The sequence below is a fragment of the Hakea prostrata genome, chromosome 6 (genome assembly GCF_041222555.1).
Source record: "Hakea prostrata isolate BN-2017 chromosome 6, UWA_Hpros_2, whole genome shotgun sequence".
NCBI lineage: Eukaryota > Viridiplantae > Streptophyta > Magnoliopsida > Proteales > Proteaceae > Hakea > Hakea prostrata.
In genome coordinates this window covers 15638116-15655602 of record NC_142605.1, presented here as the reverse complement: position 1 = coordinate 15655602, position 17487 = coordinate 15638116, and the positions used below count along the sequence as shown (strand labels likewise).

The following is a 17487-nucleotide window of genomic DNA, read 5'->3' as shown; positions in this document are numbered from 1 at the left end:
AGGGGAGTGAACCCAGTGCTAAGTGGTTTACGGATAAATAAAGTCAGCAATTTTTACGGAGAGGCTGTTTCAATACTTTGACTTTGAGATGACATCTGTGGTCCATGGACCATTAGGCTAAGCCCACCTTTCTCAAGCATGGAGATCGAATGCTCGGAATTCCAGTCATGCAAAAGCCACTTTTGATAAACAATGAAAGTGAAGACGAAGAACCCACAGCTCGAGAGACAACCCTGAACCCTGGATAACTCATGAATATAAGATATCTTCTTGTTAGTCGTATAGTTTCCACGCCCTTTCGTCTGTCTTTGAAGATTCTCAGCTTTCTATTCATGTTGGGAAAGTGTATCAACTTGAGACATTAATGTTTTGCTTATATCTGAAGGAGCTTGTGTTGTGTTTTTGAATAGCTTTTGGGTATAAACACATTCCGAAGCAAACAATGAAGATAACCTAATAAAATAGAACTGGGTTTGCAGTAAACATTTCAAAAGAGAATCAACAAAGCCGAAAACGAAAACCTGTTTTGAGTTTAGATTTGAATATTGTAATGTCATCAAACTATCCGTTAATTGCAAAAGATGATATAGGGATAAAATTGAAAGCCATCAGTAAATAGAATGAACACCCACCAACCATGGAATCTCATTCATTGTTGCAAGGGGATGGAGGGAAGATGAACTAAGAGTACTGAGGAACATATTAAACTCTAGGAGGAGCTTGTGAATCATTTCTTGACTCAAACCTGTGACCTTTTTCTCCTAGCTATAAAATTGAATCCCAAGGAAACAAGATCAGCAACAGCAACAGCAACAGTATGATTTACACAACATGATAGAATCATGATTCAGGTATCAGTATCGTATCACCTATATTGCACAATGTCGATACCGAGATACATGTACAACATGGACAAGGGGAAATAAAGTCATAACCATTTTTTTAAATAAATACAAAGGACAAATCTATCTGATACTGCTAATACCAAATATGAATCCGTGATGATTTCCATGTAATGACCCCTGTTTCAATACTGTGAACTAAAAGCATGGAAGATTCCCCAAGAATATGTGTAGGGAAGGAAAAGTTGATATCTATTATTTTTCATTTATAGCTACAATCTTTTCATGGGACCCAACAATCAAGACATGTTTTTATAGGGATATATTTTGAAGGCAAAAGTTGTAACCATCACCTTTTCTATGTAAATATACTATTGTTGCCTGCAACCAAGAACAAAGTTTTCTAAGCATATGGAAATAATGACAAGGTGTAAGAAATGGTGCATACAGACAAAGAATTAATATTTGACAATGTTGCAGCTATCGTCATATAGAAACAGACGAAGGGGAAAATTTTTTAAAAAAACAAAGAAAGAAGCGGGGATGATTTTGATTTCCTTGGATCAAAATGTAGACCACCCAGAGTATATCTATCCATACTAAGACTAACCTAATAAAAGAAAGTCTTGAACAGGATCAAATGATACACAATTAGAAGTTCTTTACAATTAGTTACTTGTTATCAAGCAAAGAGAGCTAGTGGCAAATGGCGGGGTCCATAATTCCAACAATGAAAATAATCTTCCAACTTCACAGCTTGCTTCTACAACATAAGATTGCACTCTTCAATTGTGAGGCGCTTCTTCGTTGCAAGAATTTTTAAACAAATCAAACACAACATTGCAATGCAAAAAACTGGACAATTATCTGCAGACGAATGATTTAAATAAGAGACGCTGCTTAACCAAAAAGTAAAACAAAGAAATCATAAAATTGCAAAAAAATTACTTCACACCTTGGACATAATTTTGTCAAACATTGTATGAAGCTCAATCTTCATGCTCATCTTCACCTTCAGAATCTGCATGAGAAAAAGTAGCCCCAAGATTAGACGACCCAATAATGAGAAGACAATATTACGATGCTGACTTGGAGAAGACTGATCAACAGGTAAGCACAAATTCATCAAGTTAAACCCAAGTACCCAGCCCTGCTGTCTTTTGAACAGCTAAGGTCTATCTTTGCCCATCCCAGTGTATTCCCCTGATGGGAAATGCATCTCATATCCAGGATCATGACTTCAAAATTCACATTCATGTTCAAGCAAGTTACTTAATAGATAGCTAAGGTTTTACTTGAACTCCACTGAATGGATCAACTTGATAGAATTAGTAGTCTTTTCATTTTAGCAGAACCATCAACCTTTAACAGAACATGCCTTTCACATAATGACAGACAAATTCAAGAATTCACTGTTTTTTTCATGTTTATATAGCCTTAAAATTCAGTAGATCTGCACCAGCTAGGCATTAACAAAGTAGGTTTAGTATTGCTGACAGCCTGAGATTTTTCTTGCAAATACATGTTATCGTTTTTTAATAGATGATGGCAAATTCATTTAATACAATGGATGTTCCATCTGAAAATCAACTTATCTAAGACCAAAAGTTTCTTCAATGATGCAGGGGCCTTTGAGGCTTGCAGGGACATATTTTCTGATTTCTGATTTCAGCTTACATTATAGGATGATCCAGAATATCCAGAATAACAGGGCCACATTTCAAGATTATAAGGATGTACTTCTGCATACAAGGGGTATATCCTGATAAACATAGATAGAATGGACTGTCATTTCAGCAGAAAACAGGCCCAGCAGCATCATCACAAAATACGTAACATATTTATCTATACAATTTCCTGAATTATGCACGTACCATCTTTAGATCCCCCCAAATTTTAAGCAAGACATGAACATTTTATTTTCCCTTTGGCTACATTTATGTGTTTCTGCACCTTACTAAATGATTTGTTGAGTTTGAGCTACATACCAGATCGAACATCTTCACTAACTCGGCCTCTTGCTTGGATTTGTTTTACAAGCATTCGATAGATCAACATCCACCAATAGATGTGTAGAACAAGCAAACAATATAGGAGGACATTAAACACATAATAGTATATGGGGCCATGAACTGCATTTGCTTCCTTGTCTAGACTGAGAAGAACTTCATAGCTGCATACATGAGAAAGAATGAATTAAATGAAGTATTAATAAATAAATAAATAAAATGAAAGGACAAGATAGAGGGGATAAAATTAGATGAAGGAAAAAAATACTAAAAGGAAACCATTTTAGATGATTGTTGTTGGCCCGTTTTCTGTGACAAAGTAAGAGGGCAATATATCAGTCAAAACTGCTAATTATATTCACCTTGTACTCCAAAGGATCCAGAACGGATAGTAGATGAGACGAAGTATGATCCATGACAAAACAAAAAGTATGAATGAAACACTAGCAAGCGTTTCACATTTAGTGTACTTGGACATCTTCCCAATTTCCAGAAACACATCACTGGCATCATGTAAAGCTAAGACAACTGATCCAACACGAGCAAACCTGTAAGAAATGGAAAGAGATTTTTGGACACTTCAAATGCAAAAAGAGAAAGAAGAAGTATCTTTTAATATTACCCTCATGATCCAGACACCTGTGTTTAATATGCACCAAGCACTGAGGCTTCTTTAAAGTACAATGTCATGTGCATTCAAGCAAATAAAAAGTATCGGTTTGGCAAAGGGCCAACTTGGTAAAGAACTTTGTAAGTTGGGATTGAACCTGCTATAACAGAGATGCAGGGAAGAAAATCAGCCAAGTGGGCTACATATGAACCTTCAAAATATACCTGAGTATGTAAGATAAAAGAATAAGAATCAGTGTTGCTACATGATGAGCCATCGACACCCCAAAGTCTGCACGCCTTGTTTCCCAGAAAATCAGAGCAAAGATGGAGTATGTGTAGAAACCAGCAGCATACATATACACTCCCTTCAATTTCAATCTGGGTATCAGCAGAATCATGAATGCTTAATATGAGATAAACCAATCAGACTGAATAAACCATGAGATACACCAATCAGTAAAGTTTTAGACAATTTTGTAAGTTGTGACTTAAAAACTGAAGTAATTGCATGGAAACCTTACTTGATCATTTGATCAGGCCAGACCTGATCTCCTGGCCCCACCCAGAAATATTTGGTAGTGGTGAACCAGGACTCATTGTATGTGACAGATATAGCCAATATCTCTGCTGAAAGATAATAAATACATTTCCACGCTGATTCCTTAAATTTATTGAGCTTGTGCCTCCTCTCTTCTGTCTCAACATCCAGCATATGATGTCCCTTCCCAAGAATGAGTCGTCTTGCTACTTTCTGCAAAGGAATACAAACTTCAGTAAAGACAAGTGAAAAAACCATAGGAGAAAGGGATACAAAAGGAAAACATGTTCCACCAACTAAAGGAAGGAGTTTATACAGAACCAACGATTAGACGATTACAAGGGTGATTTCAAGGATAAACTCTCAGAATCAAATAAATAGTAGGGATGCATTGGAACCACATCATTGTTCTCCTATCCAATAGGATAAATCAACTGAACTTTTCATGGTTAAAATGGCACTTGCTTGCTAGTTTGTGCCTTTGGGGGCCCTCCAAGTAAACTGCATTCACCTTATAGTTACTCCATCAAGAATCGGAGAGCAAGTGCCCAAGAGGTACTACAGACTTTTAAGTTTTTTCAATTAACTTTTTGAACGGTACAAAATGTTCCATGTGTATTGGAATATAGAAACTTCTCTCACTCGGCAAGATATTGTTGGACATGCATCCCAAAATCCATGATGCTTTCTGATTTCATCTTTGAGAATTCTTGGGTCCCCTCTCCCTCCCCTTTGAGTCACATTCAAGTCTGGTCTAACCTCCCTCCCCTTCACTCAATCCCTCATGACCAAACCATCAGGATCCCCTCCTCATCTGGTTCCCTCTCCACATCCTCTGCATGGAACCTTTCCCACACTCCTAGTCATTAGATCCCCTCGCACCCCCAGGTCCGGTTCAATCACATCCCCTTCCACTCCTTCACTATCTGGAGAACCTTCAACCTTTGCGTCCCCACCTAATCTTTCCTCATCCACACACACTTTTTTGCTAATCCCAACTGCATCCTTTGTTGGAATGGCTCCGACAACGTTAACCACCTCTTCTCTTCCTAACCCTTCTCCCGGGGAAAGCTACGCCTCCATTTGGCCCCACTCTAGGCGCTCCTTTGGATTTCACAAGGACTGATTTTGGCTTTTGAGATACTTCTCTAGCACATCTATTTGTGACCTAGTTGTTAAGCTAGTGTTTGGTGCTATGACTTCCCTTATGGTGGGAACGGAACCTTAGGAGGTGGACTTCCAACTCTAGACCTCTAGACTCAATTTGGAAAGCAATTTGCCTTGATGTCTCTGCCAGACTCTAGATGCTCCCCCATCCCCCAGACTTGGATACCCCAAGGAACAGATTGGTTGTTGTTACCTGGGATCTTGGCTCTCCCTTATTGACAACTAGCCAAATGTAGCCCCCTTCCTTCCCCCATCCCCCCCACCTTTCACCCCCTTTCGGTGTCCCAATGCTTAAGTTGTCTATTGTTCCTGGGGCTTAGGTCCCCCCCCCCCCTCCTAGTTTTTCTAGTTGTAGTTCCCCTTATTTTCTTCTCTTCTTGTATATTTTCCCTTTCCCTTCTGGGGTTCTTTGGTAATGAAATTCTTTATTCATCAAGGAAACAATATTTCAACCATAATGACTGTTCTTTAACACACCTCCAAGTCAGTTTATGGATTCAAATAGAATTAGTAATGCGAACAGTTCAAAGTTTAAGAAAATCAGAGGCTTGTGCCATGGGGAAGAAACCTTGCAGCCTATGCTGAAGAGTGTTTAAGTTCTGGAATTTTCATATTCTTCATCTTCCTCCCTGTGGTAGCCATAGTTCCTCCACAAGTGCAGCTCCAACTTCAGCCACAACTCCAACAGACCTTCTACAACAAGTACAGTCCCAACCCGTCCCCTACCCTAATCCCCCGCCCAGCCCTTGCACAAGCCTTCTCCCCCTCTTCTAATCCCTGAGATGGTGAGCCCACAACCCCACCCCTCTCTTTTCCCCTTGCGGCAGCAGAAAGCCCCCATTTCCCTTCTCTTAACCCTTTCTTTTCCTTTCTTAGCCTGTGATAGCATAGGAACCCAAGAAACCCATCGCAGACCCTTTTATTCGACTGCAGAATTTTCTGCAATTCAATCTCGTTTGAGTCTCTGCAGAATTCCAAGAAAGAAATAAAAGAAAAAGGAAAGAAAGAAAACAAGAAAGAAAAGGCTAGATACTCTGTGGAGGTTTAGCATTATTTTGGTCAAATAGTATTTCACTTTCTTCCCTATCCTCTTCTCCTCGGCATGGTTTTACTTTACAACTGAGAAACTTGGTTTAGACCTTGTCCAAGACACGGGGAAGTGTGAAAACTGGTTTGTACTAGGTTCTGACCTGATTTCAACAGGTTTGGTGTAGGCCCAATAGGAGTGCCAAAATTCAGGATCTAATTGTGAACCAACAAGAAAATTTTAGGGTTTCAGACCCTGCTGCTAGGGTAGTGCCTACATCTGCAGCTAGGTATGGTTTTTAGGGTTGAAGGGGGGGGGGGTATAAAGGGTTCTGTCATGGTGTAGAAGCTTAGGGCTGATGAAAATCTGAACCCGAAAATAGAATCATACATGTTTAGGTTTCAGATTCAAATTTCTAAGTCTAGGGCTTACGGAAACTAGGGTTTTGGAGGATGAAAGGGACTGCTTCTGGGGATCGAGTGTTAGGGAAGGGTGGGGGTGAAGAGTCCAAAGGGTGGGATTGGTGGAGGGGATAGAGAAATCTTAGAAACTAGGGGTAGGGGAAGAAGAGAGAAGGTACCGTAAGAGAGGAGAAGCAGGGGAATATTAGAGCTGAGATGGAGTTAGGAGAGGGGACGGGGTACGGAAGGTCACTTCTTGTAGAAGGTTAGGGGTTTGTTGAACTTTGAAGAAGAACACACAAAAGCTGCCGCAGGGTTTCTCCCAATTTGGAAACCCTAGGCACCCCAATCGCACTCTCCCTTGGCTGTAACTTCTCTGCAAAAATGTTATTCACCAAAATTTGATTTGGTTACAAACAATAGGCTGTATTTATAGCCTTTGTTAAACATATCCTCCAAGTACTCAACTTATAAACCTAAATAAGGAAGAACTCCTACAATAATTAGGACTCCTACTCCTGTTGGGACTCTTACTTATCTCAATCTATACGGACTCAAAGAACAAAATAAGAATAGCACTAAACTCCTAATACAATTCTGAATTCAACTGGACTAGATGGGTTAGACTAGCACTGACCCAAATTACCAAATTGTGCTCCATACTGCCCGAAATTCCATATATGCTGCTGGCAGGGCTGCATGGGTGTTTGGCAGCGACAATGGACCTTCCTTGGGTCTTCCTGGCTGCCCAAGAGGTCCTACATCAAGATTCACAAGTTTCACCATTGGTTTTGGACAACAGCATGGAGTTGCATAAGATTCAACACTGCCAGGGGGGATTTTTCCAAAACCCTGTAGCTTTTGGCCAGATCAATTAATTTATTCCTAGTTTTCAGCATTTTTATGTCCAGTCAACTCTTCTACAGCTTGGGTTTGTGCAATAAACATATGTTGCTGTCAGACCAGTGGCTATTGGATTTGGATAAGACCACTGAGATACTCCATATATTGAGTGGTGAATGTCCTATAGTGTATACTTGTATTTTCCTAGCCTACTGAATGTACTTCTTATTGTTTTAATTGCACATTTAGAATTCTAGAAGATAAATTATAGGTAGTTAATGTGAGTAACAGGGCTAATGTATTGCAGCATTCAACAAAAGTTAGCAAACTTGGGTCCAAACCCCAAGTATAATAATGGATGTGATTTTTCATAAAACTAATTCATGGAGTAAGTTTAAAATAGGAAAAATCAGCAACACACATAAAGCTGCTCAAATAACCATTTTCTAGGTCTCAAAAGCTAGCTCTGGTTGGCCCTAAATTGCCCCATGTTTATGTCAAAACTCACATATCTCAGTTTCAATCAAACCCCTCTCTGTTTCGGTCAAAACCTGAGATTTCTCAATTTCATCCTCCTCAAACCAAAACTTTGACAAACGAGATATCTCGAGTTCCGGCCTCATCAAAACCTCAATTGCAATCCTTGCCCCTAGAATTGCGGATCTTATTTTGTATGCCGACCTTTTTGTTGTCAGTGTAGGGTTAACATCTCTATATGGTGACCTGTGAGCTGAGCATTGATCAAACTCTCCAAGTTAGGTCGTGCAGTAAATAGCCTTGGATTGGTTTAGAAGATCTCCCTATAGATGAGAAAATTGGGGGATGGAAAAAACTATCAGTGACATGCTGAGTTCAGCAGGCTGTAATGAATGGATCCATCAGAATTGAAGTTCACCGGGCCTCCTTTTTCTTGGTCAAAGAAATGGATTGAGGCTGATCTTGTGATGACTAATATCAACAAAGTCTTCACCAATGGTCACCTAATCTGTGCCTTAACTTCTATTGAAGTACAATGCCACACCCTGGATGACTTGGACCACACTCCAATCACAGCCCACTTGCTCCCACAAATTCATAAAGCTAGAAGGAGTTCTCACCTTGAAGCCAGATGGAATTTTCATCATCATCTAACAAATATTGTTGCCTAGTATTAGGGTTTCTCTTCCATTAGTATGATTCATTTATACATTTCCAAACAAACTAGACGTCAACTCATCGTATTATCTATTCTACGGAATGAAGCCAGACAACCTTTCAGAATTCTAGCATTGAACTGCTGAGTTTATCATGAACTCAAGCAAATCCAACAAAATCCTCATCACTCCAACATTCAGCAAATCTGAAACTTGGTATACGTGATGAATCAAGAATCTTTACACAAAAGAGAAGACAGGTATAGAGTTAAACAGCTTCATGTGGGTGAGAGAAAAGCTTCCTTTGTATCGAGTATAAATCAATTTTATCCATATCCATAAGCTCCATAATGCAAACTCAACCTCAACAAGAGAAAACCAGTTGGAGGTCAGTTGCAGCAGGATCAATAACAATAAAGAAGAACAAAATTGAATAGTTGTTTTTTTCTTTTTTTCTTTTTTATATTATCTCTATCCAATTTACACATATAAGAAGACCAGAAAAAGATAAGGAAGAAGGATAATAGGAGTATGAAAGCTGGAAAAGGAGATCCGCTGATGTAGAACTTGGGCAGAATGCAACCAGCTTCAATTAGAGAAACTGGACCAGGTCAAATCAGCTCAGATGGTCTTCCAGAAGAGCCAAAAAGAGGACACACGCCACTGTTTATGAACAGTAATGTGAATAGTGTAACAGCCCCATTTTAGGTCTTGGTGGCATTCATTATTATAAGCTCTATGGGGCTCAAGACCAGATCAATTGAAGATCTTATCTAATAAGACTGAAGGCTGAAGACATTATCAGAAAGTTTGTAAATATTTTATTTCCTTAGTTTCTATTTCCATTAAATTCTAGTTTTCAGAACTAATATATTTCTATTTTGTTATTGCTAAGAATATTGGTTAAATAACTCAGCAATTTCTGGTTTCTATATTTTATTGAGCAATCTTTTGCTCTATAAATATGTAAGGTGTCGTTCACAACCAATAATGATTTAAAACTGATTAATGAAGCTTTGCTTTGAGTATTTAATTCTCTTTTCTAATTGAGTGATAACAAGGGTAGGGCCTTTGTCTGAGAGCTAAACACCTAGAGCCTAGGGAACCTTTCTGTAGAATTCTAAATCCTAGGGCTTAAGAAACCTTGCTGAGAGGGCTAAATCCACCTATCCTAATCTCCTTTTTCCTTGTTCAAAGTCTGCTATGCTACTGTGGTTGAGACCAACTGAAGACATCTTACTTTTATGCTCTTTGTAATGAGTGATGCTATTCCCCTATTCGAACAGGTATGACTGACATTTTGGAGTAAATAACCACTCTTCTCACCCTTCATCTCACAACCCTGCTGGCTTAATTAGCCTTCCATCCTGTTTCACCCCCCCCCCCCCCCCCCCTCTTTAGTTCATTACATCAAACCATTTACCCATCACCTGCATTCCACTATTGTCTCAAATTTGCAGCATGGTATCCCCTTGCTTGGCACTACATTCAATCTAAGTCGGGAGCTAATCAGTTGGCTGCTTTTGCCCTACAGAACCTAAGTTTCAGTTTCCAAGAACAGTTTCTAATATGGTGACCATCCCCATAACTTCCATTCCCACTGTTGGATTCTAGTGAAACCATCAGCAGTCCTTCACTGAAATACAAGCTTCATTTGAATTTAAACTGATCAGATTTTTGGAGGCTGTTTTGTTTCAGACTCTATATTATAAATTTTTACTCTTGTTTCTGATTCTCCAATCTGTGGGTTAATTGGGGCTAAGAGTTTTAGCTTTACATTGCTCTCAGTCCTCTCACCCGTCATTTTGACTCACAGCATCAACAACAGCTCTTTTTACTTCAATACATACGCTAATTTATAATAAAACCTAAGACAAACTCCTAGGAATAAAATTCACTATAATTACAAAGTAAAACCCAACCAGAGAAGGAAACTAATCCTAGTTTGCTTTCTATATCTGATTACATCATATATAACTTAATAAATCTACAAACAAAATAAGGACTAAATCTATCTACAAAGATAAATTTGCAACACTTGCAGGACTCCTCCATGCAGCAGTAATTACTAGTTGATCTTACCTCCATACAACTGGCCATGGGGCTCATGAGATCTGGAGAATATCCATGGGGCCAAAAAATTTAATAATTATTTCCTCAACTGATGGTTGATATCTCATGATGTGCTGGAAATAACTGCTCATACTAGGAAATAATACCACCTAAAATAAGTTACTGATAACCTTTCCAGATCTGGGATTAAACGCTACAACTCAGCAGGTCAATATGGCAGAATGGGCAGAATCTGATTCTCCTAGGCTGACTTGGTACATCACCAAGTCTGGGATATAGCTCTTGTGGTTGGTGGCATAACTTGGCAGCTATGCTAAGCAGGGCAGATATCAACTGGCTCAACAGCCCCAAAATAAGGGCCAAATCTGAACGTCCATCAGAAACCAATCACTGCGCCTCCAATGCAGGCAACAGCTTCACAGCAATTATCTGAATTACACCCAATTTGTCATCACATATCATTACCCATACCAGACAAGTTCATGTAGTTATCACTCAAAAGCATGCCGGATATCTTCATCTAATTACCCAAAAAGCAAGCGTAACTCAAAGAATTTTATAGACCAGTATAAAGTACATTAACAATCACCTGAACATGGACCACTTAGGCTGTTGTTCAAACTGACCTCCACTTGAGAAGTCCAGATACAAATGACATAGATAAAGCCATTATAAAAAATCTAATGAGATATTGCTCTACAAGCAAGTGGTTGCAACCTTTCAATTCACATATTCAAACCAAATGTGAAACCGAAGTCCGGCATGATATGATCACGCACTCACAGCTCAACTTAAACAATTAACAACATCAAATCAGATTTTCAACCAATCAAAATCTAGCTAAGTCAACGATTTACACATCTGATTAGTTCCAGATGCAGAAAAGAAAAACCAAAACTAGAATTTCTGGAGCTTAAACTAGTACCAATGGTCAAAACATATTATCAAATAACAAATCCTCCTCAACGAAATTAAAGCTTAAGAACTTAGTTCAACTAAAAATACCTCGAAGACGAATCTATCAAATATAAAGCGTATCGTTGGAAAGAAGAGAACGAAGAAGGGAAGAACAGCGAAATCTTCGTAAGCGGGGTATGACTCTTCCTCCCAGTTTATCGAATCCATGCCTAACACTTTGCAGACACAAGTTCAACCTTGCGCAGTCAAAACAAAAGAGAAGCGAAAGTATCTACAGAATCTGAAAAGTATAGGATTGATGCTAGATAGAAGGATTGCTGCTAGATAGAAGGATTGATTCGGGTTTTTGGATCGAAAAATGCAAAAAAAAATGCGGGAGATCGGGAGGTGTTTTCCGACTTTCTCGATCTCCGAAGAAGGTTTACGAGAAAAAACACGGAAAAAATGAATAATTTTGCACTGTTTCAGATATATTACTTATCTGACGGAACTACCCCTCCCGTTCTCCCATGATTTTGTTGTAATTCATACCCTCAGCAGCCAAAACCCAATAGTGACCGAAGATTAATTTCTGTTACGAACCTCATGGAAGTGGGAGACTCACCTCCACACAACACGTGGAAGTCCCACCCGTCTAAGGTTAACCTGAACGATGCTTCAATTGGTGAAATATCCCGCCATTTGAAATTTTTTGCCAAAGGTGGTATATTAAAGCGGTTGCGCAAGCTGGCCCGTATGAACTTCAGTTAAAAAAAAAAAAAAAAAAAAAAGAAATATCCCGCCTTTACAAGATAACTTCAAGGTTGGCTCAATTGGTAAAAAAATCAATACACCCAGGTAATTAAAAGTGAATTTCCACAAGATTACAGACAGGCAATATATAAATTAAGAAAGAGAATCTCTTGAGACTAAAGGATGATTGCTAGATCTATTCACAAAGTCAACATGATGATTGCTAGATCTATTCACAAAAACAAAGCAAACAAAATAAAAACAGCCCAATAACCTTTTTTAATATCTTGAACCAGATCACAATTAACCCAGTCCAGAGACTGAGTTTGACCATTTAAGGTCTATATGGTTGGAAGGCAATCAGAGTGAAATATAACCTGCGATATCTGTAATTCAAGAGTGGCATAGACATCATCCCTAAGGGCCTGTTTGGTTACATGAATCTAGAGATTTGAAATCTTTAGATTCATAAATGGGAGATTTTTAGCCGTTTGGTTATATGAATCCCTAGATTCATGAAATCTAGAGATTCACTTTTTTACACTAAAAACGTGAATCTCTAGATTTATGGGTATGAGGTGAAATCCAGAGATTTCACCCCTACTATCAAAGCGTCAAACATTTGAACCATAATTCAATAAATATTTTCTTAAGGTAAATCTACAAATTTCATTCCAAAAAGTTAATTTTATGAACTATGACTCCAAAGATTTGAAATCTCTAGATTTTTTAAATCTACAAGACTCAAGTAACAAAACAGCCCTAAGAGCTTCAAGTTCCATTATAGTTGCTGAAAAACCAAAACAAAAGGATGTTTTTGCCCAAATAAACTGGCCCGTAGGGCTCCAAATAATGCAGCTTCTCCCTGCCTTTTGAGAGAATCGATCCGAAGATGCATCCGAAAAGACTTTGAAGCTGGTTCGAGAAGGTCTTACTTCATCATCCAAAACATTTGCAAAGTCTGGGTACATGGGTTGCACCACAACCGACTATTGATTGCTTGCATTTTCCTAAAGCCACAATACTTCATTTAATAACTTGTACATCCAATTAATAGAGCGAGTAAGAGATACATTTTTCCCATTAAATAACATTTCATTTCTGTTATTCCATATAACCCAACACAAGATCTGCAAATAGTATAAACAATATAACCTTGATTGCATCCATTGAATTTATAGTCTAAAAAATATAACCAATCATGTATGCTACTTCCCAAAATTTCAAATGTATCAATCCTTGACGGGGAGGCCCTCTAGCAAGCTTTTGCATGGTCACAGTGAAATAAAACATGCATTATACTTTCTACTTGTGATGTACATAACAAGCATATAGGTGTCAAACTATTATTTCTTTCAAATAAAGCTTGTTGGGTAGCTATTCCCTCATGTGCAGTTTTCCACATAAATGTTTTAACCTTGGGTAAGGTTTTAATTTCCAAATTCTACCTTAGTTTATGCTTGAGAATGAAGAGTTTGAATGACTCCTATCAGTGATGGGTTTTTCTTCTTTTTTCTTTTCTTTTCTTTCTTTCTTTCTTTCTTTCTTTCTTTCTTTCTTTCTTCTTTTTTTTTTTTTTTTTTTTTTTTTTTTTTTTTTTTTGTTTTTGTTTTTGTTTTTTTTTTTTGTTTTTTTTTTTTGTAAAGATCAGTGATGATATTTTGAGTTCAATGATATGTTGTTTTTACTTGAAATATACCATTTTTTGAAAAAACCCACATCTAATGGTCGTTTATGTCCAATGTCATAATTGGGATTGTTAGAATAGCCATCTTTTCCTCTTGACTAAAAAGTGAGTCTAATAGATTGATTTTCCAGATTCTATGTGACTTATCAATTAATTCATTGACAAGTAATGGGCATGAAGATGTGGGGTTCTCAACGGGTAATGGGAATTAATGTGTGGAATCCAAGGGTCACTATAAATCATCGTTGATAAACCATTTACAATGCTCCTTAGTAGCCCCTTTTTAATACATCCCTTCCTGCTATGATGCTTTTCCAACCCCAAAAGGCATTTTTTTGGAATCTGTGTTTCAAGGAAAGTAGAATCCTGAAATCTCTGGATTCATGAATCTGAGAATTATACCCGTTTGGTTGTAAAAATCTCTAAATTCATGAAATCTAGAAATTCACCTTTTTACACTAAAAACGTGAATCTGTAGATTTATGGGTAAGGGGTGAAATCCAGAGATTTCAAAAAAGCTATACATTTACACATTCACAAAAATCACGTCGATCAAATAGTTTTTTAGGATGAATCCACATATTTCATTCCACAACCAAACATCTAATTTTATAAATTATAACTTCATAGATTTGAAATTTATAGATTTGAAATCTCTAGATATTTGAAATCTCCAGACTCATGTAACCAAACAGACCCTAAAATATTTTCCCCTCATAGTTCTTGCCCATAATGTATTTGATTTGGGTTAGTAATCGTCATCCCTGTTTGGCCAATAAAGCTTTGTTGAAAGAATGGAGATCACGAAAGCCCATTCCCCCTCAATTCTTTGGAAGGCACACAATTTATCCAGTTTATTCTTGAATTTCCTTTGTTTTTCCACCAAAATTCTCGAATTTGCCTTGATAATTTATTTGCTCATGTCTTTTGGCAGAAGGAAATTGTGAAAGTGGGAATTGCATTTGCTACTGCTTTAATTAGATTTTCTTCCCAGCTTGTGAAAGCAAATTTTCCTTCCAGCCTTCTAGTTTTGATTTCAGCCTCTCATACAAAACAGAAAATACTTGGGATGTTGACTTCCCAATACTCGAGGGAAGACCTAAGTATATTCCATGGGAGTTAACTTCCTTAATGTTGAGAGATTGAGCAATCTGATTTCTTTTTTTATTAGGAACCCCTTTACTGAAGAGAATTGAAGATTTAGAGGGATTTATGTGTTGTCGAGATGCTTCTTCATATTCCTTCAGAATTTTTTTAATAAGCTCTACATTTTCAATTTTTGCAGGAGCAAAAAACATGCAATCATCTGCAAAAAACAAATGATTAATTTCTGGGGCAGATCTAGCCACCTTGAGACCTGGGAGCCTTGGAATTCCAGTTGAGGGAGATAGTCGTCTTGATAAAACATCATGGCAAAGTATAAAGATGTAGGGGCTCAAGGGGCATACCTGTCTAAGTCCTCTAGAAAGAGTGAGCATGTGTGTTAATTGGCCGTTGACTTTGATTTGATATGTCACCGTGGATATGCATTGAAATATCCAGTTAACCCATTTGTCCTCAAAGCCTAAACTTCTCAATGAATCTTTGACAAAGCTCCACTCCATTTATCATAAGCCTTGAAAGATCTTATTTTTTTTTTTTTAAAGCCATATAACCCACTTTGATCCTGAGTGTTACATAAAATTAAGACACTCGTGAGCAAGATATATATTGTCTGAGATAGATCTACCAGGAACAAATGCACTCTAAGTTTCACTTACCAGGGATTGCAAAAGGGGCTTTAGCCTGTTTGCCAAACACTATGCAAAATTTTGTAGGGAACTGTACATAGACTGATCGGTCTTAGGTGACTCACCTCTTGTGGGTTTTTCTTTTTTGGAATGAGGGATATAATGGTTCTATTCAAACTTCAAAGCATATAACCCCCATTAAAAAAGTGTTGAATTCCATAAATTAAATCCTCCCCAATTATCTCCCAATTTTTTTGAAAAAACCTTGCAGGAAGACCATCTATCCCTGGAGCTTTACTACCCTTCATTTGAAATAGAGCAATTTTGATTTCATATGGGGAAAATGGTCTACACAACATTTCATTTTCATACCTTGTAATACATGGCTGAACACCTGATAAAATTGAATGAGGAGACGTGGGTTGTGATGATTGAAAAAGAGCAGAAAAATATCCAAATATTTCATTGGATATTTCATGCTCAGAATTCAATCATTGGCCATTCTGAGCTCTAAGTTTATAAATGGCATTTCTTTGTCTTCTTTGATTTGTGATTGAGTGAAAGAAAGAAGTATTTTTATCCCCTTCTTTAAGCCATTTAATTCTAGACATTTGATGCCAATATTTCTCTTCTTCTTTAAGTATACTTGCTAATTTAATTGTAACTTCAATTTCAGCTTGAGCCTGTTGTTCAGACGGGTCTAGTTGTTGAATTTCCTCTAAATTATGTTGCAATTTCTTAATTTCCTGTGAAGCCACTGTGACAGTTGATTTGGTCCATTCTCTGAGAGATTTGGTACATTGATATATTTATGTTGAAATATAAATATAGGGGATCCCTGGTATTGGTTGTTGTCCAGCCCTTTCGAATCTGTTCATGAAGGTCACTATATTCTTCCCATTTGGTTTCATAATTGAATCTTACAAGTTTCCTCTTAGTTTTTTCTAAAGTGACCTCAATGGGGGTGTGGTCAGACCCAACCATAGCCATTTTATGTGCATGAATGCCCCCACAAGAATTAAGCATTTGTGAATTACAGAATAGTTTGTCAAGATTTTCTTTTACTAGAGCTTTCCCTCTTCTTTTATTGGACCAAGAAAACTTTGGCCCAGTACATTTTAATTCATGAAGCCCACAAATTGAGATTGAGTCCCTAAAAAAATTCATTTGTCTTTGTGATTTTGGTTCCCCTCCGCCCCCCACTTTTCATCATTACTCTAAACTTCATTAAAATCTCCAAGCACTACCCAAGGTGTAGTTACAGTTCTACCTAATTGACTAAGTTCCAACCAATTTCTTTTACTATCTTCTAATTTTGGATCCCCATATACTAGTGTAATTCTAAATTCTAAATCCAAAGAAAGCATATTAACATTAAAATCAACAAAATGAATAGAAGCAGATAATAAAGTAAGAGAGCCATTACCGTTCCACAGCAGGGTTGTACCTCCAGAATGTCGTATTGGATTCAAAAAGAAATTGTCAACATATCCTAGAGAAGCAGAAAGTCTTTCCATTGTAGTGTTGGACTGTTTTGTTTCAAGAAGTAAACCAAACTGAGTCTAGACAATTTGCATATCTTATGCAAATATTGTTTAGTCAAGGGTTGACCACACCCCTGATTATTCCACACAAGAAGGTTCATTTTTCACCTGGGGGCTGATTTAGGGCAGCCGTCCTCACCCTATTTGTCGAGATGTCATTCAATGATGAGACTGAAACTATTACAGACTTGTTTGTATCCCTTTCTCTTTGATTTTTCAGCACTGTTCCAG

General features: G+C 37.7%; 1 protein-coding gene across 1 annotated transcript; it reads right to left on the bottom strand.

Annotated features, from left to right (window-relative positions):
* Positions 1-912: 912 nt before the first annotated feature.
* On the bottom strand, positions 913-12029 carry LOC149012343 (ceramide synthase 1 LOH3-like). Its single transcript, XM_089158100.1, has 7 exons — positions 11651-12029; positions 3985-4214; positions 3686-3841; positions 3214-3399; positions 2831-3015; positions 1798-1863; positions 913-1709 (listed from the first exon to the last, which is right to left on the bottom strand). Exons 1-6 carry the CDS (start codon positions 11768-11770, stop codon positions 1832-1834), a joined length of 909 nt encoding a protein of 302 aa, XP_089014226.1. The 5' UTR covers positions 11771-12029; the 3' UTR covers positions 913-1709; positions 1798-1831.
* Positions 12030-17487: the final 5458 nt, after the last annotated feature.